The sequence below is a fragment of the Crotalus tigris genome, unplaced genomic scaffold (genome assembly GCF_016545835.1).
Source record: "Crotalus tigris isolate CLP2741 ecotype Arizona unplaced genomic scaffold, ASM1654583v1 scf7180000017741.1442986301:2390832, whole genome shotgun sequence".
Lineage (NCBI taxonomy): Eukaryota > Metazoa > Chordata > Lepidosauria > Squamata > Viperidae > Crotalus > Crotalus tigris.
Genome location: NW_024096608.1, coordinates 835,488 through 862,510, shown reverse-complemented (window position 1 = coordinate 862,510; position 27,023 = coordinate 835,488). Strand labels below are relative to the sequence as shown.

Below are 27,023 nucleotides of genomic sequence, written 5' to 3'. Positions count from 1 at the left end.
GGACAATGGCCTGACCCGTACATCAACGTGGCAGTAGGCCCGGCCCCCATTCCTGGCTTCCCACATGAGCCTGATCCAGCAGGATTTACGAGGGCTCAGCGTGAGCCTCCCCAGGCGATGGCATTCACAGGTTGAACCTGGGCAGGTCCCTTGCGAGGGATGAAGGCCACCCTGAGTTCCTTGGGCCAGAACTGAGGGAATATGGCAACAATACAAAAAACTTTCAAATGCAGTCTTCTGAGAGGAGGGCCTCAGGTGCTTTCACTGGGGAGGTTTTGTGGGCAGACCTGCTTTTGCCACAAGTGTGCCAACATTTTCCGTTGTGTTCTATTTTGTGTGGAAAAACCCTGCAGAAATGTTGGACATTGGAAAGCAGACAGTTGGAAGACACGTGAAATTCAGGCTGGAGTCCGGAGCTGGCACACCAGAGATGTCATTCAAATGAGATCGCAGCTCCTGGACGTGACTTGGAGGCCTGCCATGAGAGAAAGCGGAATGAACGGGACAGGCTCCTTCTGCGTGTGCAGAGAAAGTTGCACAACAGGGCTGCAAACCCACCTGTGAAGGAAGCTCAGCAGGTTAATCATGAGACTGAATCGGTAGATGAGTCAGGTTGCCCATCTCTTGACTCTTTCCTCCCAGAAGACACAGCAAGAAGAGGCATTCCCACCCAGCGCAGCAGGAACAGCCAGGCAGCCTCTTCTGAGGCTCTGCAAGCATCTAGGGCTTTAGAAGAGGGCTTCTCAACTTCATGATGGCTGGGGAACTCTGGGAGTTGAAGTCCACCTATCTTCAAGTTGCTGAGGTTGAGAAACACCGCTTTGGAAGCATTTGCATGAAATATTGATTGTGGTCTTCAGCCTTCTTACTGGAGCACCTGCTCAGCACGGCCCTTGAGCTGCCCCTGAGACAGCAGACACAGGAACACTTTCTAAAGTGCAGATGAGTCAGCAATTAAATTCAGCTGAAGCTCTTGACCCTTCACCTGATTCACTTGTGGCTTTGCTCAAGCTCCATCTGTCCATCTCGATGCCGTGACAGTTTATGAGGAAGCCACCGGGCACCCCCCTGCCTTTGCTGCCCAGGCATTTGCGAGCCCCGTGATCTGGCTGGAATGTTTCAGGCCCCACCAAGTGCAAAAGGGCCAGCCGTGGGAAAGCCCGGCTCCCCCTTAGCTTGATCTCAGAGGCCAAACCTGCACGTGACCCCCATTGCCCGATCAGGTTCCCACAGCAATTATCTGCATCTGGTGTATCTTTCCAGCTTGTTTACGGAGGCCTTCCTGGACAAGGCATGGAGCCGAGGAATCAGGCAGGTTGTCAGTTCCCATGTTTCAAGGAACTCCCTTCTCCTCTGTGACCGGCAGCCAGTAACATTTCTCTGCCTCCCCCGATTTTGCAGCATTCCTTCACAAAATGAAAGGCTCTGGCCGAGACCCAGAACCCTGCAGGAAAAGCCTCTGCAAGTGAACCCCTCAATTTCTGGGGAGCTTCTTCCACTGGCATTGCTTAGGGGACCTTCCTGGCTGGCTATGTGCCCCCTTCAGTGACCGTCCCCTTTGGAGGGTCAGTTTTACCTCCCCAGTCTTGCTCAGAACCGACAACCGCAATCAATAAACACTGAAGCAGCTCTTGGGGAAATATGGGACAGGAAGGGGAAAGTGGGGACCCTCACCCCACATTCCCCAGCTTTGTTCGATATTTTGCAGGGAGAAAACCAGGTTTCAATCTTTGTCTATTCCTAGGGTCGTCTTAGACATTAGAAGAAATGCCATAAAAAGAGGGCAACATTTTTAGCCCCGGAAGCAATACATTATTCTTCAACCATTAAAAGCAGTGTGCGTGTGTGTGTGTTGCACCGGCAGACAGGAGCCCCAGATCTCAACCGTGAAAGGACCAGGAGCTTTTCAGTCGGGTTTTCTTGGCTCCTGGATTCCTTTGGATCTGGCCGGAGAGCCCTGTCCTGAGCATGGGTAGGGGAGAAATTCTATTTTTTGGTAGTTTCTTCGTCTGGGGGTGATGGTTTGCCCACTGCACCTAAAATAGAACCTGACGGAAGGTCTGCGGATTCCACCCAAGTGGAAGATGAGTCAGCAATTAAATTCAGCTGAAGCTCTTGACCCTTCACCTGATTCACTTGTGGCTTTGCTCAAGCTCCATCTGTCCATCTCGATGCCGTGACAGTTTATGAGGAAGCCACCGGGCACCCCCCTGCCTTTGCTGCCCAGGCATTTGCGAGCCCCGTGATCTGGCTGGAATGCCAGAGATAGAATGGCCACCCAATGCCATTCTATCTCTGGCACTGACTTCAGTAGGGAGACAAGGATGCTAACTCAATGGGGATGGCTGAGAGCCAACTCCCATCAGGACCTGGCCCAGAGACGGCCAGTCTGATGGTTCCCTGGGCCTCCTTTGCATTACTTGGTTCGGATTGGATGAGACGGAGGTTAGTTAAGACACTAGATTAGATCCCACAGGCTGGGCCTCCCTCAGGTCCCGTTGGCCAAGCAGTGCCATTTGGCGGGGCCTCGGGGGAGCGCTTTCTCTGGGATGGCGCCCACGTCTTGGAACCCCTGGAGATTAGGACCGCTCCCACCCTGTTGGTTTTCTGCAAGCTGCTTAAGACCTGGCTTTTCCGGCAGGCCTGGGGTTTATAAAATCTGACCCCTGGATGTATGTTACTGTATTGTTTGTCTTGTTAAGTTATATTGTTTTTTATTGTTAGCCACCTGGAGTCCTGCGGGAGTGGGGCGGTCTATAAATCTTAATAAATAAATAAATTTGGTTATTAATTCTTTTATACCGATGCAGTATTATTTTTTTAATTGTGAAGATTCACCTCCCATACTTCCTACCCACTCTGACACAAGCAACGTGGCTTGGCACCTGTTTGGCCAGCACAGTCTTCCCTTACCTGACGCCCTCAGACCTGGGGCTGCACATTTTCCAGGTGATGCTATTTCTGGAAAGATTTTACAAGGATCCAGGGATCGGATCCCTTGCAAGGATTCCTGGTGTTTTGGGATTGCTGTAAACCACCGAGCACCATCGGGATACTCTGCCAAGCTTTGGGGCTGATCTGGGCCCAGGAAAAGAGTCTCTGAACGGTTAGCGAAGGGCAGCCAACCCTCCGACCCAGAGCTTTACGGGGTTTTGAATGGGCATTTTCACAGCTTGAGACCAACTCCAGGGCACCCTTCCAAAATAAACAGGGAAAACTAATTCTGAACTCGAAGCATCTTTTTATAGCCTGGACTGGAGCAAAAAATAAGGGAGTATTTGAAAGGTGGACAGTTATTCATTTTGAGGTTTGGGTTTTGGCCACTGTCATTAGTGGCCGCTTCTTCGGCCAGATGTGTTTCCACGAGAGGCTGGCCGGGTGGCTCACCCGGAGCGGCGGAGGCGAGGTCGGGGCTCTGGCGCTGGACCCGGCCAGGAAAATCCCGGGAGCCGCCGGAAAGAGCAGCCGCTTCTCCTCCTCCTCCTCGAAATGAATTGCAGCGGCCGGAGAAGCGGCGCGTGGGGAGAAGCGGGAGGGGGGGGGAGTTGGTTAAACAAAGGACACGCAACCATCATCCCGGCGCGCGGTTTACCCGAAACACGCGGCGGCCGCGGAGGGAGCTGTTTTGGCAACACGGAGCGCCGACCGGCCCCAGGGAAGAAGCTGCGGAGCTCGGCGCGCCCTGAAGCCGAGGACGGGGCTGGGGGGGGGCGCAGGGCGGGCCGGCGGTGCGGAGAGCGACCCCCCCCGCCCCACCGAGACTCCCGGCCCAAAGCCGCGCCGGCCTCGGGGCCGCAGCCTCTGCGGGGGCGCCGCCAGCGGGAAGCTGCCGCTCGAGGGTCCCGGGCGCTCAGGTCGGGCGGGGGTCGCTGCCCAAAGCCCTGCCGGGCGAGACCCCGCAGCTCGCCCACGGGCCTCCGCCGGGCCAGACCCGCAAGTCCCAAAGCAGCGGGAAGCGCCCCACCTCCGCGGAGAACCGGCGCGGGCAGGGGGGGAAGCGGCCCTCCGGCCAGACGCCCCCTGGCGGCCACGCGGGAACCGCAGCCGCCGCCTCCGAGGCGCGGCACAAAGGCGGCCGAGGGTCGCGCCCGCAATTCCGGCGCCCGTGCGAAGGCCGGGCGGTGCGGGCGCGGGAGGGAAGGGAGGGAGGGGGCCCGCGGGGGGCGCCCCGCGGCCACAAGCAGCCCCGCCCTCCTCTTCGGCCCGGCGCGAGGGGAGGCCGCGCGGGAAGCCCGGCGGGCTGAGCGCGGCCGGCCGGGCTGGCGCGCGGGTGGGCGTGTCCGCGGCCGGCGCAGGCGCGGTGCGTCGGCGTGCGTGCGTGCGTCGGGCGACGCAGGGCGAGGAGCGGAGGCGGCCGGCGGGCATCGGCGGCGCCGCCATGGAGTGCCCCCACCTGGGCGGCAGTGTCTGCCTCGCGCCCGACTCGGCCAAGTTCCCGCAGGGCTCGCCCTCCTCGTGGTGCTGCAGCGGTGAGTGCGACTCCCGCGCCCATCATCCCCGCCCGCGGCGCCCCCGGGCCCTCGGCCGGGACGGCGGGGGAGCGGCGTGCTGTCATAAAGGCCCCTCCGAGCGGGGCTCCGGCCTTGTTTCGGCGCCCCCGGCTCTCCCCGGGAGCGGGCGGCTGGGCGAGCGAGGCCGGGCGGGGCCTTGTGGGAGTTGAAGTCTGTCCATCCCCCCCGCTTCGCCCCCCGATGCTTCCCTCCTTCCCACCTCCCTCCTCGCCCAGGAATACTTTTCAGGGCAACTGAATTATTTCCTTTCCTGCCTGTTTTATAAATAGCTCGGGACGGCAAAGACTCCTCCCCCTCCCTTCCCTCTCTTTCCCCCCAAACAACAACCCTGTGAGGTGGGCTGGCCGGCGGGTGACCGGCGGGTGACCGCAGTGGGGGCGGGGCGATCCGAAGGCGCCTCCCGGCTGGAGCGGCCCAGGGGGGCTAGCGGTCATCGGGGGGGGGCAGAGGCGGCTCCGTTCCTTCGGCCGGGTTGGTGGCCTCTTGGGCGGACTCCGCTCTTACAGCCGGGCCCGTCCTCGGGGCTCCCGCCGTTGAATCCCGAGTCCCCTCCCGGCAGGTGCGGCTGCTTCTCCCTCGTTCCTGCCCTGGCTGAGCGCCGGTGATGCCGCTGCCGATGCTGCCCTCGCCTGGGTCAGGATCGTCGTCGTGGCTTCCCGCTTGCTGCTTCGGTTTCTGTTATGCCCCACTTGTATGTTTTGCGCTTAATTTGTTCGGTTTTGGGAGCCACGTCGGAAGGTAAAGGGCGTTATGCCCCGTAATTCCTCAGTGTGTAGTTTAGAAGTAAAAGACTTAAAAGTATGCAGAGTATCTGAATCGGGTTTTCACTTTTCCCTTACAAATCATGAAGGGTAATTTTATCTCCAAGAAATGAATTAATGCAAAGAAATATCCGCTGATAGATTTTATAAGGGAGAACAGCTTGGCCAATTAATAGTTTAATGTTTGTAAACTTTATGTTTTGTATTAAGATAATAGCAAATGTATCGGAGCACACATTTGTGCCAAAAATAGTTGTTATCTGTTGGAAATCAGGCTTAGGGTGAAAATAATCAGCCCGTTTCAGTTGTGCTGCTGTTTACTATTTGTTCTTTATATTGTGATGTATTTTGTTTCTATGTTTTCTATCCTGTATACTGCCTAAAATTCTTTGCGATTAAGGAAAGTAACGAATAGGTAATGCAACGTTCTTAATATCTCAACTCAGAGAATCCTTATTAAGAGCTACATCATAAAAAATTACATAATCAACATTTAAATTTTGTTTTTGGGCTGCCTAAATAATTGTTGAATAATTTATACTTTTGATGGTGCTTTGGGTAGTTTTGTAGCATGAGGCTATGACATTCTGGGCCAGAATGAATAAACTTGCCTTCTGTTTAGGGAGTTTTAAAGGGAAATTTCACAACTTTTCTTTGAAAACCCTCTCATTTGTTCCGCAAGGAAGGAATTTAAAGTGTGAAATTCTTGGATGTTTTCCTTGCTCTGATGACAAACAATACAAAGATGTTTTCCTAATTTGGAGAAGCTGAATTGCATTATAATTTATGGAAATTTTTTAAAAAGCTTGTCTTGGTGCTGTATAAACATCAAGGCCTTGGAGTGGTTTTGCTGCACTGGGAAAATGTTAACAGATGGATTTAAATGACCCCATTGCTGATTAGGATGATGTCCATTGAATTAGTTTAAGAATTGTCCATCTTGTAACCTAGTCTGCTACCTTCCGAGTCGATTAACTTTTGCCAAGTGAAAACCTGGCCCAGGCGTGGTGAGTGGTCCATTGCAGGATGTTGTAGGAATGAGCTTTTAATGGAGTACATTTTTTTTTTTAAAAAAAAATAGGCCTCTGTGGGTGACTTTATGGATACATCCATGTGGTTTTCTTGGCCACAGTACTACCGTAGCTGCCGCTGCAAACTTCTGGGGTTCTTCTGTAATCCACCCCCCCACCCCCAGCAGGGTGCTTCCCTCTCTGCCTTCCACACCACTAGTCAGGCCAGACCTGCAGGGCTTCCCAGCCTGGAAAAGGCCACCCAGGTGCTTCTACCTGCAGAGATGAAACTGTTACTGAACCTCTTCCATCGTGCTTGCTGAGAGAGATTTCATATTTAGGTCAGAGCTGCAGCCTTCATTTACAAAACTAAATAGTAGTGATGGAAGGTCCTGTACTCTCCTAGGGTTTGTATCCATATAGCAAAGAAAATCTACAATTACTGCGTTAGCTGATTGTGGTCTTCAGTTCTGGAGTTTGCTGGTCTTTCTTAAACGTCGTCATCTCCTCAATAGCTGCAGATAGTCAGAATGTTTCACTGATGAAAGTAAGAGGACCTAGGCAGCACTGAGAGGGCCCACTTTCTTCTCTGCCAAAGATTTTGGTAAGCCTGTTTATATGTAAAGTCTTTTGGCCACAAAGGTTAAATTTTTGCCACACAGATTAAGCTGTTTTCAGGATGACTTCTTAATGCATTCTATTTGGAATAAGAAAGCACATGGCCTTCACCTTTGTCCTGGCTCCTTTACAATGTGGATGAATGCAGCCCTCATTTGGTTACACTTTGACCTTAATTGCTCTCTTGGAAGCTATTAATGTTGCCTAGTTCTGTTTCCACTCAGCAGCATCACAATACTTGCCTTGTGAGACCCCCCCCACCCCCACCCCTCAAAACAAAGAACCCGGGGCTTTCTAACCCTCTGCAGTGTCTCCCTCCTTTCCAGGGCAAAACAGGCAGGTGAGGAACAAGTGAAAGAAAAACTTAGGAGGAGATGAGTGTTTTTCCCAGGCCATGGGTTCATTTGTAGATGGGGTGGCATTTCTTGACGGTTGAATAAGCCACGCCACTCTTCTACTAGTGCAGCCCTGGTGTGGCCACTGTGTGCCACCTTCCGAGCTGGGGAGACAAGGCACAAGGCATTGGAACGGTTATACGGGTTCCCTTTTGTGGCTGCTGGGGGCCGGGCTTGTCCCGGTCAGCATTTCATTCTTGGGGAAATACTGGAGAGGCATGCCACAAGGAAGTGGCACATACTTTCCTTCTCAGGATGTGCCAGCAGAACCCAGAGTGAGTGTTATAGTTGCTGCTGCTGCCCTCTTGTTTGCCCGGCACAAAAACCAAACAAAGGTTTGGTGAGATATCCAGGTGAGTCCAAAGGTTGAGCACAATTACTCAGACTCTGAACGGAGGGAATAAGGCACCATCCAAGGCACAGCTGGTGGGGATTCTGGATTAGAGTTTGAAGCCAGCAGTTTTCCTCTGGGTTGTTCAACATTGCCGGCTTCTGCACCCCAGCTGTAGAGTCCTCCCTGGAGGGAGCAGCTCATAATGACAACATATTTTCACCTTTTACAAGGAATGGTTTATTAATTGCAACTAATAGAGGCACTTCATGAAGGGCATTTGGGCACTTCAGAGTCTTGTAGGAGTAGTGGCATTGTTTCTTTTCTATTATGCAATAGAAAATATACTTTCTGAATTACTCAGTTAACAGGAAGTTGCTGAAAAGGAGGATGTGACTCCAGGCTTCCTTACACCATCATGGATTTTAGTTTTTACCACATCCCTCCTAGACGCGTATTTGATGCTGTTCTTAGACTTAAAAAGAACTTACTGCCACAGAATTCATATAGTCTTGGAGAAAATCTGCAATGCCTTCTCTGATAGGAAATCAAATAGTTAAGTCCAGGTAGTCATCTGTGAAAAGTGCTACCTGTCATATCTTTTTCCAGTACACCCAGTTAATGGAGCTTAACTATAGTTTGGTGATATATAAGAACTGACAAATTGCCATTAATTGGGGTTGGGGGTGTTTTGCACTTGAGAGACAAATACTCTTAAAAACAAGATAGCTTCAACCGTTCAAAGTCAAGTCTTTTGTTTTAGATTTTAAGCTCCAGTGGCTGTTGGGAGATTTAGTGAGAGTTAGCCAATGGTTCATGGACTCTCGTCTGCCTTCCCCAGGTGGAAGGTAGCCAAAGGGCCAGGATGTTGTTCGAAAGGCTGTTTTCTCTGTCCTTTCAATATATAGCTGTGCAGTCTTCCTCATGCTGTGCAGTTGTTGATACCCTAACATAATGAGTATACATTCGGGCATTCCACTTAATGTTCTGGTTGATCTGTTGTGACTGGGGTTCCACTTTTAAATCTGGTACGGTGTTCACTTTGATTCCTCAGTTTAGCTTCCTCAAATAACTCATAATCTACCTACTATAACTGTATTACAGTGCTAATTATGTGGTTGGTTTTATTTTATTTTGACCATAGTACTGAGCATTAAATACACCAAACTCAAGTGGTTAAAATTTGATGAGGGAGAGGAGTGTGCAAATGAAAATATTTCATATGGAAAAATCTTAAGTTTATATCCCACCTGCCTCTTATATAATTACTGAATATTTAATTTTAAAGTCCATACAGCGTGATTCTTCTTATAACAGTTTTTTCCTTACTAGTTTTCTGGAGCAGAAATGTCATCTTGTGTAACTGATTTTTGTCTGATTTCTTCTTACCCCAATAGTGTGCCGCTCTAACAAAAGTCCTTGGATCTGTCTGACTTGCTCAAGTGTCCACTGTGGAAGGTGAGTGCAGGACACAAGCTCCCGGAAGTGCTTTTTTTATAATCTCCCCACTGCTTTGTGGCCTGGGACAGCAATATCTTGAGAAGGACTTTGGTGTAGACCAGTTGTCCTTATTTTGTTGTTGCCACATCTGTTTGGACTAAACTCCTGCAGTTTGGCCCACAAGCACATCTGGGGAAGGCTGGCCAAGATTCCAACTGTAGTCATGTCCCTTGCTTCAGAGTTGTGTGGTATACAAGGATTAGGTGCAGTAATATTTAAGAACATGTTGCTGTCCACATTTGGGAGAACTGCTTGAGGGTTCAGTCAGGGAACAGTCGTCTGTCCCCAGTTTCCATGAGACTGCCCTGCTTTGGGGATAGGATGGACCCCTGCACCTGCTTTGTGCGGCTGCTGAAAAACAGCTGTCCATTTGCATGCTTCTGAGGGCAAAAACACTTCGCATTGCTATTCAAAATGGGGGAGGTAAAATAACCTTACTGACTTTTATCAAAATATTTGAAATTCCTTTGTTTGGACCGGCAAGCAGGAATATAAGCCCAACAAAACTGACCAAAGACCCCTTCCAATCTCTGCACCATTTTCACACGTCCTGCTGAGCTGTACTGAAAGAAATTGGGCAATATTAAAAGGGAGCTAATGCAATTGCCCTTGAAGCCTGTTTACAAGTTAGAGAAGGCAACCACTTTTGTGGGGAAGGCTTCCAAAATCTCAGTTTTGTTTCTTTTTTGGTCCTTTAAGGTATGTAAATGGCCACGCAAAGAAGCATTATGAAGATGCTCAAGTTTCTTTAATGAACCATAAGAAAGCAGAAAAGCAAGAAAAGATCCAGCACATGGTGTGCATGGATTGTAGTAGTTACAGTACCTACTGGTAAGTCAGCAGCTACCAAACTAAGTGATGGCGGGGGGGGGGGTAGAGACTGAGAGGGTGCCGTACTGGAGGCGACATAGTGAGAGGCTAAACTGGCTCCCGGCTCCCACCTCAGCTTGAGGCGTTTCCTTGCTCCTTGTTTGTTATGTTTATTTGAACCTCTTGGCGCTCAGCAAGTAATTTTAAGTGTCATTTGGATTAAGGAACATTCTGGCCCAATTCACTGAAATTCTGTACTTCTTCAAATGGGACTCTAAGTTTATTTTGTTTAAACCTGAGCCCCAAATGCCCATCCAAGCAAGCTTTCTTTTTTTTTCTTTTTTTTATAACTATTTTTTATTTTTCCAAAGTCTCCCCCATACATACATACATACATATATCGTGATATTTATCAGATGTTAACATACATCCTTTTTACATACATGTATAAGATACTTTTAATAAAATGAAATAAATACATCCACATGACTTTTGGTGTTGCTCGCCTATTTCCCCTTTCACTGTATCCACACTCCTTCTTCTCTACCTTCTTTCTCCCTTTCTTCTCTTCCCTACTTCCCTCTCCTCTTTCCTTCACCACTCTCCTCCCCTTTCCCCACGTCTCCTCCAACCTTCCGACTTCCTTCTCCCCTCCTTTACTCTTTTCTCTCTCCTCTCCTTTCTTCCCTCTCATCCCTCTTCAGATACAATTCAGGGGTAATGTCTGAGCAACTCCTCTCTCCAAATTTCCCTATCTGTATTATAGACAATAAGATTAATTTTCTCTTGCATTAATACTTCTATTTATCTAACCTTCTCGGTATATATTTCTATAAATATTTATACAACCTCCAGTTATTCAATACTGTGTTGCCTAGATTTCCCTCCTTATCTGCTCCTCCTCCTTCCATCTAAATTGATGTTAACTATCTTTTAACCATATTCTCTTTTCAGCCAATCATAAAAAGTTCCCCAGATTTCATAGTAGTCTGACTCTGTCTTATCTTTGTCATTGTTAGTCTATTCATTTCTGCACATTCCAGTATTTTCCCAATCACCTCTCCCTCTGGGGGGGCTTTCAGTGTTTTCCAATTTTGTGCAAACACAATCCTGGCTGCCGTAATTATATGAATAATTAAATATGTTTTCTCTTTATTGTATTTCCCTGGTAGAATACCCAACAGGAATATCTCTGGTCTTAGTTCTATACGTTGTTGTATCATCTTTTCTATCCATGTTCTAATTACATTCCAATAAGTTTTAGCTTCTACACATGTCCACCACATATGGTAGAAGGAACCTGGTGTCTGATGACATTTCCAACATTTCATAGACCTGTCCTTAAACATTTTAGCTAATCTTTCTGGAGACATGTGCCATCTGTAAAACATTTTGTACATATTTTCTTTATACGCAGTCGCCATTGTCAATTTATAGTTTCTTTCTCATAGTTGCTGCTATCTATCTAATTCAATTGTGTATCCAAAATTCCTTGTCCATTTTATCATTGTCTCTTTCATTTATTCCTCCTCTAACTCCATATGTAGTAGATAACTGTACATTTTTTAATCCATTTTTCTTCCGTTTCTATGAGTATTTCATCTAACTCTGTTGTCCCCAAACTAACACCATCTATTTTAACATCTTTTTCATATCTAGATTGTATTTGTGTTCTTATGTACCATTCCATCTTTATTCCTTGTTCCTCTAATTGTTGTTTGGTTTTCAACTCCCCCATATCTATTAGTAAGTCTTTATATTTTATAATGTTTCCCATGTTAAACATATTGGGGTGTATTAGCGCCTCCATAGTTGAGAGCAATTTGGAATTTTCAGATAATGCTTTCTCTTTACTTTCTCCCAGACCACGAATAAGGAATTCCTTATATGGTGTCTCTGGAAATAGCTATGCATTCTGTTTTTTCCATACCATATGAAAGCATGCCATCCCAACTGTAAATCATGTCCCTCTAATGTCAATAATCTTGTATTCCTCAGTAAGATCCATTCTCTCATCCATGATAATGCTGCAGCCTGATAGTACAATTCCCAATTAGGTAGACCAAACCCACCTCTCAATCTTGTATCTTGTAACATTTTTTTTTTTGCCTTTTTTCCCTGCCAAATATATTTCAAGATTATTTTATTATTTTATTAAGCCCTTCAAAATATTTCTTATCTAATCTTATTGGTATTGTTGAAAACAAAAACAACAATCGTGGTAATATATTCATTTTGATTATCGCAATCCTTCCCATTAATGATAGTTGTACATTTTTCCATTTATCCAAATCTACTTCAATTTGTCTTTTCAATTTATGATAATTATCCTCTTTAATTATTGTGCATCTTGCTGTCAGGTGGATCCCTAAATATTTTACCTTCTTTACAATCTGTATATCTAATTTTCCCACCAGTTCTTTTTTGTTGTTGTTGTTTTTCAGTAATATCTTTCAGTAACATTTTGGTTTTATCTTTATTAATTTTTAACCCAGCTACCTCACCATATTTTTCTATTTGTTCTATTAATACAGGTCCTGTCTCTAATGGTTCCTCCAAAATAAATACTAAATCGTCTGCGAATGCTTGTAGCTTATATTTTTCCCTCTTAATTTTCATCCCTTTTATGTCATTATTCTGTCTTATATGTCTATTTAATACTTCTAATGTTAGAACAAACAACAGTGGAGATAGGGGACAGCCCTGTCTTGTTCCCTTCATAATGTTGATCTTCTCAGTCATATCTCCATTTATCATTACTTTGGCTGATTGCTTATTATAAATTGTTCTGATTACATTTATAAATTTCTCCCCACAATCCATAGTCTGTAATTGGCTTATCATGAATTGCCAGTTCACATTGTCGAATGCCTTCTGTGCGTCCAGGAACACCAATGCCATCTGTTTCTCGGGATGTGTTTCATAATATTCTAGTGTGTTCAATATAATTCGCATATTGTCTCTAATCTGTCTTTTGGGTAAGAAGCCATTTTGATCCGATTGTATAAATTCATTTAAAAACTTTTTAAGTCTTTCCGCCATTATTGATGCAAATATTTTGTAGTCCATATTCAGTAGGGAAATCGGCCTGTAGTTCTTTATTTTCTGTGTTTTCGTTTCTTCCTTTGGTATGAGAGTAATAAGAGCTTCGGTCCACGAATCTGGTATCTTGGCTTCAGAAAGAAGTTCATTATAAAGTTCCAACATTACATTACCTAGTACTTCCTGCAATGTCTTATATAGCTCTGCTGGTTTTGTCTGTTGATTGCCAAGCAAGCTTTCTGAAGGTCAGTTTGATAGACGAAGCCTTTGAGGAATGACAACTGATTTGACATCAGTTCAAATCAATATCTGATCCTGCTTTAACTGATCCTGCTATAAACTATAAAGTTCATTTATAGTTTATAGGCTAAAACAGAAAATGGTAGTTTACTACAGGGCTTTTCAACCTTTTCACCCATTGTACCACTTTTAGGATATGGCAATATCCGAGTACCACCAGTCGCCTAGCAAGGGACACTGTGACCGTCATAAATATGAATCAGTTGCCAAGCATCTGAATGTAAATCACAAGACCCTGGAGATGCTGCAACATTCCAGCTGATCGGTGCTTCTTCTGGGCTCCGCAGAAGTGCCAGGATCAGCGCTGAGCTCCAGCTGGAGCCTGGCACTGATCCTGGCGCTTCCGCTGAGCCCTGACAGCCCTGCAGCTCCAGCCGTCTCTCGCTCAGGCTTGTGCGGTGCTGCCACTGGTTCAGCTCATTCCCCTCCCCCGCTAATTTTCTAGGATGGTCATGTACCACCTGCTAGGTGCCAATGTACCACAGGTGGTACCCATACCACTGATTGAAAAGCATAAACAAAAAACATAAACAATAAAGAGAAGAGGGCAGAAGTTCCACTTTCAGGAAACCAGGTAAAGAGAGGAATTCCCCGTCTGTTGAAGAACTGATGAGGATTCCCCCCCCCCCCCCGTCTTCTGGGCCTTTGCTTGTTACCTAAATGTTCCAATCTTCTAAAACGCACAACGGAGCCTTGATTTTTGCAGCTCCTGGTACCTCCAGTGCTCCCTTCATTGCGGAGGCAGCTTCTTTCTCTTGGCACGGATGATGTCTTCCCCAGAACTGCTGAAGTAGAATCTTTATGTGTAAATTAAAGGCTACAAAGGTCAACTGCATTAACAGGGCTCTTGCATACATTTTGTTTTTCTCTACAAAGTATTTAGTCTCCAGCCTGTGAGTTAGACTTTATTTTGGACCATAATTAGGAATCAAAAGATGCAAGTCTGAAAAGCGTTGCTGAAAAAAATTGAGAAGGAAAACACTTGGCAGTAACCAGAAAAAGGGGAACACTTGTTATCTCGGGAGAACATTCTGCCTCTTGTCCACATCGCACCATCTTTGTTGGCTGCAAATATTTTATAAGTCCACCACTTGCCTTTCCTTGCTCACCTGGAGCAGCTTCCCCAGTGCCTCGATTGCTGCATCCAGCCAGTCAGCTGATGGCCATAATGTGGTAGTAAAAGCTGAGCCCCGAGGAATCACAGAGCCACTTGCCAGTTGGGGCTGTTCACGAGGGAGCAAGGAAGGAGCAATTTGGTTTCTCAAAGTATTAGATTGGCAGAAAGACCAAGCAGGATCTTTGAGGACTGAGCTTGCCCGGGAATCAGAGAATTGGTTGGAAAAGAATTTGGGATGGGGGAAAGCTCTGCTCAGTATCTGGAAGAAGAGGATGGGTAGCTACACCCAGGCTATTGTGTTTTGCTTCTGCTGTTTCAGCATTTTGTGCTTCATCCTTCTTGAAGGAGGCTGTCTTTTGTCCTCTTCGCCGCCCCCTCTTCATTCGCAGTTCAGCAGCCGGGGAACCAGCGGTGGTCATTCTTTGATTGTTCTGTGTTTTTTCCACAGTTATCGCTGCGATGACTTTGTAGTGAATGATACCAAGCTAGGCCTGGTGCAGAAAGTCCGAGAGCATCTACAGAACTTGGAAAAGTAAGCAGCTTCTCTTTGTCTGAAGATGGACATTGCGGCAGGGTTTCCTTTGAGCCGCCTCTTGGCCTCGTGAATTGCGTTGTCAATGGACAACGTGTGTCCTGGGATGCCATCTGGGAGGCGAGTTCTAGGAACCGTCCCTGAAATGAATCGGGGCAGCGACTGCCTCCTGTCAGATGTTCCCGCGTGTGGCCGTGGCCTCTGCCTGGGACATCCCCACAGTGAATGGCGAGCTGAGATGCTCTGGATGGGGATTCCTTGGACTGGAGAACAGAAGACGTTTGTGAGATTCTGGGTGGCTGGCTTGGATGAGACATGTCCTGGTGTTTGGAAAGGCCCTTCTTGGCCCAGAGACGCCCAGTGGGAGAACGGATAGTCCAGTTTAAAAAAAAACTTATTTTAGATCAAAGGCTTTAGGGCAGTGATGGCGAACCTTTTAGAGACTGCCCCAAAACTGGCCGCGCCCCTGCCCTGCCCCCACCCCGCCTACCCGCAGGGCCACTCACCGCCTCCAGGGCCCACCGCAGATCGCCCAGGCAGCCCAGCAGCACCATAGCAGCCATGCCCTCTGCCCGCACCCCGCAGCATCAACTGTGCGCGATGGGGCGTGAGGGCAGAGTCTTGTCTACGCTGCCTGGCTGCCATGCCCGTGGCTGCGCTGCTCAGTGTGGGCCACGCTCGGGGGCAACTCTCCTCCAGGGTGGCTGCTGGTGAGGAGGGGGTCACAGGAGGAGGCAAGGCTGGGGTAACGGCATGTGTGCCACAGAGAGGGCTCCGAGTGCTGCCTCTGGGCACACGTGCCATAGGTTCGCCACCACTGCTTTAGGGTGTACTCTAGCGTGTTCATCAAATTAAGGATGAATCTCTGTGGAACATTCCAAGTGTAATAGGCCATTTAAAAATGTTTCTTTATTATAAAATGCCTATAACCCTTCCTGCCTTAAGTGATATATAGTTTGCTCTCTTTGTATTGTTAAACATGTCTTAAATCGTCCGTTTATTCTCTTCCACAGCTCAGGTTTTACAGTAGACCGACATAGGAAAAGAAAACAACTTGAAAGTGCCTCTGTAAACAGCAAATTATTAAAAGTAAACGTAAGTTTGGTTTCCTTGATTTGTCTGCCCTCGACTTTGAAGGAGCAGCTTTGGAGCTAATTCCAAAAAACTATCTTGGGCTTTAACATTTAATCGGCCCCCTGAGCGATACTTTGAGCGTTGGCAGCACTCAGGGTCCAATTTTGAATGCCAAAGGCTCTGAATAATTCACTTTCAGCTGAGAAAAATATGCTTACTTTGTATCAGCCCTTAATCTGGAGTAGGCCAGATAATGAAGTGCCATTTAATTCAGCCTTGAAGTTCATATGTGGCAAATGCTCCCCCAGGCTGGAGCCTGGCAGCCGGCTGGAGCCCATTGCTGGGGGTTCTTCCTCCACCCGCAGGAGAAGGGCTGGGGGTGTGTCTGGGGGGAGTCTACATTTTCTCATGGCATCAGAGAATTCAACAAAGCTAGGAACATGGGAATGTACTGATTGATTTTGTGTGATGTCAGGGGTACTTATTGAACATTCTGAAGTTTGAATTAAATTATCATTTTCTGTGCTCTAAATTCTCTAACTGACTAACAGTAATGAGACACATATGATTATTTTAGAAGTTGGCAAAGGAGTCTCTTTTGTGTCATGATGTAATGTCCCTTTAGAAGGAGGTTAAAGAAAATTGGCGGCTTATTGTATGTCAACTCATAGTGATCTTCCTGATTCGCAGGGGAGCCCCACAAGCTTGTGCGCAACGGGTCTTCGGAACTTGGGGAACACGTGTTTCATGAATGCCATCCTTCAGTCCCTCAGGTATCCCTCATTTGGGAATGGGGCTTTCCCCTTTGGGACTGGCGGACTCCCCTTTGCGGCACTCGGTGATGTACAGGAAGACCCCCGTGCCCCTGAGGGGGCTGCTTGCTGTGGGTCTGTCCATGCCAGAGTCTTTTCTCCTCCCGCAGAAGCGCTTTTGCCTCTGTGTATCACAGCCGTCTCTGCCCTGTAGCGTTCATGGGCAGGAGCGTTTCCTGCACTTTCGGAGCATGGATGGTTAATGAGCTCTTGAGGGCCGAATGGCCCTTCCGGCACATCTGTCCGGCACATCTGTCCTCTTCCCTACAGTAACATTCCACAGTTCTGCTGCTACTTCAAAGAGCTGCCAGCGGTGGAACTTCGGAACGGAAAGACTGCAGGCCGGCGGACCTACCACACGCGGAGCCAAGGCGAGGGCAGCGTGTGAGTGCTTGAGCCTGGAAGCGGAGGGTCCCAGCGTCTGGAGACTGGGACAGCTGGCGGAGAAAGAGACCTCAGTCATTTGATCGTTGGAATCGATGGCATCTTAGTTGTATGCTGAGAGATAGGGGACTGAGTTCTAATCCTGCCTTGGGCATAGATCTGTGAGCTTGGGCCGGTCACTGTCTCTCAGTCCTAGGAAGGGGGCAATGGCAAACCCCTTCGGAAAAACCTTGCCCAGAAAAGTGGAGGGATTGACCATAGCAGTCTCTGAGACTCTGACATGACTGAATGCAAGACAAAATGTAGGGTAAAAAAAATCCTCCGTGGTTAGTTGGCCACAAATGTAGTGAGAGTGTTGTTTTCTTTCTAAGAATAAATATCTCTTTCCTTCTGCAGTTCCTTGGTGGAGGAATTCCGGAAGACCCTGTGTGCTTTGTGGCAAGGAAGTCAAACCGCCTTCAGCCCTGAATCCTTGTTTTACGTTGTTTGGAAAATCATGCCCAACTTCAGGTAAGTCTATTTCTGGAGAATCAGTTGCTGTCTCTGAAAGGAGCAGCTTTGTGTTGGCCTTGTTTGGAGGACAGCTCGAAGGCTTTGATCTTCCCCCAAACGGAAGGAGAGGTGCTAAGAGTAGCTTTCCTTGTTCCTGAGGCCGAGTGACGTGCTGCAGTTGAGCATCCCAGCCAGTCCCAGAGCTCTGCTTTGGGCATGCTAGGTCCCAGAAGGCTGAAGCAAAACCCAGAAGGCAAAACTTCCTTGATTCTCTCCACATTAAACTAGATTCTGTAACGCTGAACGAAGGCAGCAAAAAGGCTGATTCTTGGGTGCAGGAAGCATTTTCCACCCAGGCTGTCAAAAGAGACGATTAGTTCACAGCAGTAAATCTAAGTGTCATTCCTCTCCAAGGTCTCCCTGTCTTGGCCCCTGAACCTCTTTCAAAGGAACCTTGAACAATATTAGGATTAATTGGGCAGAAAGGTAAGTTACTCCATATTTTCAGCTAGTAAAGATGTTCTGTTGATGTGTTAATGCCATTGGCAGTGCTGGAAGGTTGCTCTGGATACCTGCGGTGTGAGGGAGACGGTGTCAGCTCTCAGCCTCCTCTCCCACTTGCCCTTTGCACATCCCCTCCCCCATGAGAATCAAGGAAGTTTAGCATGGGTTGTTTCAGATGGAGAGCAAAGCCCTGGTCTTGTTTTGCCTTTGGCCAAAATCCCCCCCCCTCCCAAACTGGCGGAGGGCAAAGCACAAGTCCCGCCCTCAAGCAGATTTTTCATCACTGGGGCTTCCTCTGCGTTTAACAGAAAGCTCCTGCAGAACTGCAAAATGAGTGAGGGATTTGGAGAAAATGAAGTGTAGTGTAGTTTCGGCCAAGGGTGGGGTTGTGAAGGCTAAGGTCACCTTGTCTGTCCCAGGGCAAGGAGGGGTGTGGGAGGGAGCTTCTCTGGGGCCTCCTGAGCCCCCCAACCATTTCCAAGCCCATCAACTGAGAACTCAGCCCTTCCTTCTCTAATGTTGCCCGACGCCTTGAACTCTGGAAGGGGTCCTGCTGGGGAAAATGGTCCCAGTGGACTGTGTGTCCCAGGAAGACGTGGCAGGTTGTCTCTCTGATCGGGATAGTTTTTAAAAACCCAATGCATTGCAAAATTGATAATACAAATATTTCAGTACCTCAAGCTTTTTCTGGAGAAGGATGCCTACTAGGTGAAGTGGTTCTTTTTAAAATGCACCTTTCTTTGTCTTGAAAGTAAAATATCTGGATTAAGGGAAACAAGGTGTCCTTTTTCACTCTGCATAGATTAAACATCTCCATCTCCTGGCTGGCCTTCCTTGAAGAGAAACATCTGTTAATCTTTTTGCTTTCTGGTTACTGCTCAACTTTTTCCCTTCCAGCCAGTGTAAGGCTTGAGTGTGGAGAAGCTCTTTTGTTTCTTTGGTTTCCTGAGAGGCTTTGTTCACACACAAACACAGAGTCTGTCCCCATCCTGCACGTGTGCATTCAGGCACAACGTGTATATCGCATAGTGCCCTGAAGTTTGAACGTCTGTGTTTGCACATTAGAAAGATTCTTTCCTTGAATAGTGAAGAACTTCCCAAGAAGAGCTTTAAAAGTCCTTCCTGTGGTCTGAGCTTTAGAAGTCTCCTTCCTTGTGCTCGCCCCGGGCCTTCGGGAGCTTGGCCTTGCCACCTTCCTTGTGTGCAGCGGGCGCAGGAGCTGGTGGTCAGTCTGTCGATTCCTAGGTTTGCTTTTGTTAAGGGGCTACCAGCAGCAAGATGCCCATGAGTTCATGCGCTACCTCTTGGACCATCTGCACCTGGAGCTGCAGGAAGGGGTCAACGGTGCTGCCCACCCCGTCTTCACTCAGGAGGATTCTGGCCTCACTGCCGGCAGCAGGTGCTGCGTGTAAGTGAATCCTTTTGTGGCTTCGCTTGGACTTGGTGGCTGGGGTCATTTTCAGCGTCTGGTTGTCTCCCACAATAGAGGCACATCGGTGATGGAGGGCAACTTGTGTGGGCAGACTTGCTGAGCAGAAAGAGAAGGTGTCCGTCAGTCCTCTGGAGGAGGGCAGGAAAGGGCAAGGGTGGTGACTTAGCACACATCTCCTACCTCTTTCTGCCCGTGGTTGGTTTTGTAGAAAGGTGAAATGCTCGAACAACAATAGGATAATTAGACATTCTGGGCACAAGGCATGGTGAGGAACCTGCTGCCCTGACAGTCCTCTCCCCATTTTTTGTTCAGTAACGGCACTTCTACCGTTGTCACAACTATCTTTGGAGGTGTCCTTCAGAATGAAGTCAACTGCTTGATATGTGGCACGGAATCCAGAAAGTTTGATCCATTCCTAGGTAAAGGGTTTAAAAATATGCCCAGCTTGAAAGTATTTAAGGAATGTTTCCTTTGTAACTTTGACCACGAGGCCTTTGCTTTTAGACCTCTCACTAGATATTCCAAGTCAGTTCCGGAACAAACGTAGCAAGAACCAAGAGAACGGACCAATCTGCACGTTACGGGGTACGTTCTCAGGGAGCGGCTAGCCAGTCTCTGTCGTTAGTCTTTTTTTATTGAAGAGTGAATGATACTCACCCTCTTCATTGAACTCTGCTCCAGATTGTCTCCGTAGCTTCACCGACCTGGAAGAACTTGATGACTCGGAGCTTTACATGTGTCACAAATGTAAGAAGAAACAGAAGTCAACTAAGAAGTTCTGGATGCAGAAGCTGCCCAAAGTGAGTGCCACTTGGTAAAAATGGGGGGGGGGGTTGTACACAAAGACAAGTTGTAGGTTCTTGGTAATGTCTTCTAGTGAACATTGTGGAGGGACCCAGGCATGAAAGCCGTTTTTTGAGCTTTCATGTGGTGTCTTATAAAACCTGTGAATGAACATCTTGACATCTAAAGGACATTTACTCCAGTACTTTTGTTGGCATGTCTGTGAGATTTTGTGTGCTGCTTTAGATTTCATAGGAAGGGGTATATAAATATATTAAATAAATAATTGCTGTTATTATGAAATTCTTCTACTCTCTCACAGAAATAATGTGTTTCTGTGCTCTTGTGGCCAAAGCTGCTGCAAAACTGGGCTTTAATTTTAGGGTTTTGACAAATGCAGCCCTTAAGGGCTTTTTGTGCCGTGTGTCCCTTTAATGCCCAGGTGCTGTGCCTGCACCTGAAACGCTTTCACTGGACGGCCTACCTGAGGAACAAGGTGGACACCTTTGTCGAGTTCCCCCTGTGCAGCCTGGACATGAAGTGCTACTTGCTGGAGGTAGAGCACCCGTGACTGGGAAGAGGAGGGAGCGGACGGGCCCAGGCTTCAGGGCACTCAGTTTCTTTGGCTTCCTCCCCCCCCCTTTGTGCAGCCTGAAAACAGCGGCCCAGACAGTTGCCTCTATGATCTTGCGGCAGTGGTTGTGCACCATGGGTCAGGGTGAGTACTTGGCAAGATCTGGGTTGGGGCCTAGACTTCTGAAAACCTGGCATGCAGTGACATGTGACGGGGAGGTGGGCAAAGAGAAGCATCAGCTCCTCGAGTGGCAGGGAGGGTGGACAGGGGCTCCCAAGGCCTTGCAGGGCACCCGAGAACTGGTGTGGCTTCCTTGTGGCCTTCCCTCCCTTCCCAGAGTGGCCACCTCGGTGGGCCTTCTCTGTGAACAGGTGTCAAGGAACTGGAAGGGTTCAGCCCGTGGGAGCATTGATGACGAGTGCGGGAGGAAAGTCTTGGCGCAAGGGGCCACCTTGGATGGCCGGCTTTGTGTGGCCGCTGCCTTCTCGAGCCGCCCACTTGCTCCAGACACAGCCCAAGGGGCCTCCCTTTCACACTTTGGGTGCTGGCATTTCCAGGGTCGGTTCTGGGCATTACACGGCATACGCGACTCACGAAGGGTGCTGGTTCCATTTCAACGACAGCACGGTGACACTGACGGACGAGGAGACAGTCTCGAAAGCCAAGGCCTACATCCTCTTCTATGTGGACCGCCAGGCTAAGTCTGGATCCGAGAAACTTTAATGCTTCTCTCCGCCCTGTGCATATCAAGTCCAATGGACAAAACATTTCCAGTTCTCCACAGATACTTGATCCGAGACTCTTGATTTCATTGTGCACTTTTCAAATTTTTTTTGTGGGTTCTAGTTTTATTACATTGTCGGTAGTAGCATTTGACTTATTAAAAAAATGGACACAAGCTAACTTTGTGGTTAGTTACACCAGAAAAAAGGCAAAACCTCAGCAGATACTGATGTGCTGCTTAAACACAAATTTTATATATAGTTTCAAGAGTGACTTTTATGTTTGACTTTCCTGTCTCCATGTTCTGGTTTGCTTTCTAAAGGCACATTTCCACGAGGGAAACTTGAATCCTTTTGATGAGCACGACTCTGCGTGCTGTGTTAGGAAACGCCCAGGATCAGCGACTCCACCCCCCCCCCCAAACGGGATGCAGGCACAGACTTTGGAATCTCCTTTCTTTTTTTAAGGGACTAAACAGGGCTGCATTAAACAGGCCATATAACTGCTGCTATTTTTGTTTCTCCGAAGGCTGTTTTTTAGTCTGTAGATTGTACTTCAGTAGATGGCTGCATTGTTTGTAATAGAAACTTTTTTTAAAAAAATCCTTTATATGAATATTGGAAATTACTATTCTGCTGCAATTAAGGTACCAAAAATCAGAATTCAGGATCGGCTAGTCATTTTGCTAGCACCGTCTCTAGAATCACTCGCCAATGTCGCTCTCTGACTTCCTGCCTTGAGGTTATTTGAAAGAAGACGAGAAGTAGAGTGTTCTATTCTTCTCTCGCAGAAACTGAAACTCTGAAGAGGAGGAGGTTTGGAAGAGAAGAGATGGGAGATGACTTTTGAGGCTGCGCTTTTCTAAAGGCTCCTGCATGGAAGAGGCTTTTTAAAAGCTGGTTTGGCCTGGGTGAAAGAAAGGTCCCTGGTTGCATTTGTTCCAATCAGCCAAATGGGTGTAAAATTTTGAATTCTGCAGAATTCCTCAATGCAAGAAGGGAAGTGGGGAGCAGGAGAGGAGAGGAGAGCCCTCAAGGGCTGGGGGGGGGGGTTGCATGAGGTGGAATATGCCAGTAGCTGAATAGGGACATGCTCCCCCCTGGGGCTAGCCCTGCCTGGAGAAGCATGCCCTCCCCTTCCCTGGCATTAAAAAAGAGCCAGAGCTGCAGAATCACAGAAAAGCAGTAGGGACTCTCTGGAAGTCTTGCCCCCTCCCCACGCCGGTATAAACAAAATTAAGTGGTCCGGGAGAAAAGGAAGCCCAGATTCTCAATATCGAAGCTGGATTCCATTTTGTGAGTTGGTTGTGACGTGACGTTCCCATGTTGCGTATCATTGCAGTCAATTGGACCCTTTTCCTGAGTTTTTCTTTGTTTGGCCAAAATGCAGACTTCTTCCCACCAGGGGGCGCTCTTCTACTGCCAGTTGGGGAAGGAGCAGCTCAGCTTCTCTGCTTGCAGCCTGGAGCCTCCTCTGCACCCATTTGGGTGCCCCCCCCAGACGCCAGAGAGGACGGGTCGCCCTGTGCCAGGTGGCGACTCGAGACAGCTGTAGAGATGCCGGGTGTCTCCTTTCAGGTTAGCCCAGTGCTTAACTCTCACTCGGCTCTCCTGAGCCTCCCTGTTACAAGCTGCACCCCTCGGAGGGCAGAAGGTCTTTCCAATGGCAGTGTAGACCCTCCCAAGCGGACAGCCCTGTTGCCAGGCCACTCTTCCCCCAGCAAGGACAAGGAGGGAAGCCGTTCTTCCTTTGACCCCTGCCTGGCCTGCAAACTTGCCAATGGACAGATTAACCTGCAAGTTGTGGCAACACAATGGATTTCTCTCCCTGGTGGAGATTTGTTGATCCACTGGATTTTGCTCAGTGAGTTGGGTCAGAGTGAAGCAGCCCAACCAGAAACGGTATTGGATTTTTGCCCCTCTTTGTAGCCCCTCTTCTTGCAGGGTGAGGACTTTTTCTCAGCCACATCAGCTCTGCTGTCCCCACAGGGGGCCTTGGCAGGAATGGCGATGCTGGCCTCACCTCCCTGCCACCTTGGCTGTTGTCGCCGGAAGGGCTCCTGCAGCCTGCTTGCTCCCCAGGCCCCTCCTGCCACCTGCTTCTGCTGGACATTTGCATTGCAAAAGAGCTCCACTCAAGGTTGGTGGCCCCAGAAGATCCCGTAGAGGAGCCGGACACGGCCAGCTTCGTGCTCAGTCTGTGGAGTGGGCATTCTCTCTGGTTCCAGTGTGTGTTGCGTTCTCAGTCTCATGTGCAGCCCGGGGGCTTCTTTGTTGGCCATTTAACTTTCATGTATACGTTTGGTGAGTGGTTGTGTTCAGCGCATTTGTTGGTGATCTTGACCACGGTTGAAACTCTCCTAAAATATATTCCTCTCCACGTTATCTCTGAAGTCCTGTCTTCTCTGGGCTGGGGAGAATTGAGCCTTGCCTCAACTGGGGCCGGGTGACTGGCACTCGCTGTCAAGGGCAGCAGCTGAGAAATGGGGGCATCGCCAACCAAGGGGCTCCCGGGCTTTAAAGCAGCAGGCTGCGCCAAGTGAGCGCCAAAGAGGACTTGCCTTTTCTGCAGTCTCAGGGCAGGGCCTGGAGACCAGGGGCCCCAAGGGGTCTGTCCTGCTCTGCCTCACTCCGTGTGCTCTCCCTTGCTGGTGACAGCTGCCCAGGGTTGGAGAACTCTTGAAGCCCAATGTCCTTGAAGTTCTGGTTGACAGCACAAATACGCCAAAGTCGAGTCCTGTTCCTGTCGATGGGGTTCTCTGCCCTTGAATTAGATTCTCAGTGAGTCCCATTGACCTGAGCTGAAGCTGACAAGTTCTCCATAGAAGTGGCCAACTGGCCCTTTTAAGCCCAGACTGGCTGAAGCAAGACCATGCTGCTCCCTCCTCAGGGAGACACGAAAGGAAGGCTGGTGCCTTGTCTTTTTCGGAAACTTCTCTCCCAGCTGGCAGCCAAAAATAGCTTCCATTCCAGACCATATTTGTGCAAGGGATCCGGAGTCTTTGGAAGCTGATTAAGCCCCGAACCCTTCGTGGTGAGCCTGCTGCCTTGGCTGCCCAGGCACGGAGGGCGATGCGTTTGACGGAGCTGAACTGGGAATGCCTCCTGCACCTCTTCTCCTTCCTGGACAAAAACAGCCGGAAGAGTTTGGCCCAGACATGCCGCAGGCTGCGGAGGGTCTTCCAGGACGCCTCTCTGTGGCCTTTGCTCCACTTCCACTCTCTGGCCGAACTGACCAAGGACAACTTTGTCCTGGGACCGGCCTTACGGCACCTTTCCATCTGCTGGCATTCCAGCCAAGTCAAGGTGTGCAACGTGGAGGATTGGATGAAGAACCACCTTCAGAGGAACATCTGCAGCCTACACAAACACCTGGTGAATGAGTTTTTACTCCAGGTTTCTAACAGGTAAGAAAAAATATTGCTCGATATGTGGGTTTAGCCTAGGTTATGCCTTGCTTGTGGGAATGGCTTTGGATGCGCCCCCCACAAGAAATGAGACAGCAGTTTTGTTTACAGGCACACCTTAACTACTTCTGTGCCCTAGGAAGGTCCCCCCTCCTCAAGGATTGTTAAAAGCGTAAAATCAAGCATTTCAGTTTTCAAACAAGCTTGTTCTGTGTGTCCTAATCGCATTGCACTTGTGCCACCAACTGCTGCTCGGTGCTCAGGCATTCCAAGCGTATTTCAGCAGAGGCTCTTGGCCCCCTGGCTGGAGACACGTGATTTTCAGCCCCTTCTCCTCCTGCTCCCTCACTTTGGGGACTCGGCCTTTAACTCTTTCACTGGTCTGAACAAGAGACTGCAAAACCCTCCCAGTCAATGATGAAGCTCTCAGTCTTCTTTGTGACACTTGTGTTCATCCTGGGCAGGGACGGCAATGAAAACTATTTTTTGTCAAAAGGAATTTACAAGGGTCAAAACAGTTGTAATTTTTCATATGTTTCATTAATTTTATTTTAAAAAGCTGATCACTGCTACTAAACTAAGCACAATACAAGTATTGGGACAGACATCATGAATCAAAAAATGACATTGTAAACTGTAATCAATTCTGTTCATTGAAAACTTCCTTATGCAGTGAGTTATCAACACAACCACTTAGCTTGTTTTATGGTTTAGATGTAACTAAATACGCTTGATCCTCGATAGCCTGGAGGAGAAATTACTCCAGGAGTGAAACAGGAAGCAGATCTGCTAATCTCTCTCTCTGCTTAATTTAAGATTTGCTCAGAAGACGATGCAATCATAATAGTTCTTGAGAAGTCTGAAAAGCTTCTGAGGTGCTGAACATGGAATAAATTCTCATCCTGTTCAGGCTTTACCATCCCTCTCAAGTCAGGCATGACCTTTTGCTTTGTAGTATTCAAAACAATCCTTACAAGCCTGTGTGTGTGTGTGTGTGTGTGTGTGCGCGTGCGCCCGTGCGCTTAGGAGTTGATCTGAAGTCTGGGAGAAGGAAGAGGATGCAGGGCTGGCTTCCACTGCAAGAGGCCAATTTACTTCCCTCATCCTCCCCCTTGTAACCCTTCATGCTCCCACTTTCAGGTGCCCCAGCCTGCGGTCTCTGAAGCTTTCTGGATGTGGCCACGTCACAGACGATTCCATTGTGCTGCTTCTCAAAAGCTGCCCGGGTCTTCGGACTCTCCAGTTGGAAAATTGCGTCCTGATCACTGACCAGACCCTAGAAGCTGTGGCTTTCCATGCCGATTCCTTACAAACTCTGCACGTGGACTTTTGCAGAAACATAACAGCTGCTGGGGTGCAGCGAGTCCAGAAGATGTGCCCGTCCCTGGTGCTCAGCGCAGAAAGAAGCGCAAACATGATTCCGGACAAAAGGCCAGGGGTCTGGGCCTTGGAAAGAGGCTTCAAAAGAATGCTGTGGCATTAGCCAAGCAAGCGGCCAAGCTGGAGTCTGTTCTTTCTGTTTGCAGATTGAGATTCTGTGTGTGTTGCAAGAGAGATGTAAAACGTGTACTGGAGCTTATCTACTCAAACCTGCCATGGAAGTGGCAAAGTGGCTGTTTGCTAACAAAAATTTAGACTGTCCTTTTAGTAGACCATTTGATGAACTTGTGGCCTGTTCCATTTCTCAAACTAGCAGGGATTACTTTGGGACATGGAGCTTCTAAATTAAAAGACAATATTTGTACCCTCCTTCCTTCCTCAGATACTCCTTTAGTTATACATGCTACATTTTTAACACAACTAAAATCCAACAATCATATATCTCAACTCATACCGACTTAATTTTTCTACATATGTATAGTTCTCTAAATTATTTATTATACATAAAATAACCTTCCTTCCTTCCTTCCCT

General features: G+C 48.2%; 2 protein-coding genes across 3 annotated transcripts; both read left to right on the top strand.

The window, feature by feature from the left end:
- Positions 1 to 4,316: 4,316 nt before the first annotated feature.
- Positions 4,317 to 21,880, top strand: USP3 (ubiquitin specific peptidase 3). Of its 2 annotated transcripts, none has more exons than XM_039340044.1 (15): positions 4,317 to 4,469; positions 9,024 to 9,084; positions 9,826 to 9,957; positions 14,844 to 14,927; positions 15,941 to 16,022; positions 16,692 to 16,774; positions 17,084 to 17,197; positions 17,594 to 17,707; positions 19,455 to 19,601; positions 19,938 to 20,044; positions 20,130 to 20,210; positions 20,307 to 20,425; positions 20,851 to 20,964; positions 21,059 to 21,126; positions 21,540 to 21,880. In XM_039340044.1, the coding sequence occupies exons 1-15, from the start codon at positions 4,379 to 4,381 to the stop codon at positions 21,703 to 21,705; spliced, it is 1,563 nt and encodes a 520-aa protein (XP_039195978.1). In that variant the 5' UTR covers positions 4,317 to 4,378; the 3' UTR covers positions 21,706 to 21,880. The 2 variants fall into 2 exon arrangements, with proteins under 2 accessions (XP_039195978.1, XP_039195979.1); XM_039340045.1 differs by lacking the exon at positions 4,317 to 4,469 and adding an exon at positions 6,637 to 6,886.
- Positions 21,881 to 22,510: 630 nt separating this feature from the next.
- FBXL22 (F-box and leucine rich repeat protein 22) lies at positions 22,511 to 26,930 on the top strand. Its single transcript, XM_039340046.1, has 2 exons — positions 22,511 to 25,111; positions 26,252 to 26,930. The coding sequence occupies exons 1-2, from the start codon at positions 24,777 to 24,779 to the stop codon at positions 26,592 to 26,594; spliced, it is 678 nt and encodes a 225-aa protein (XP_039195980.1). The 5' UTR covers positions 22,511 to 24,776; the 3' UTR covers positions 26,595 to 26,930.
- The last annotated feature ends 93 nt before the right edge of the window (positions 26,931 to 27,023 follow it).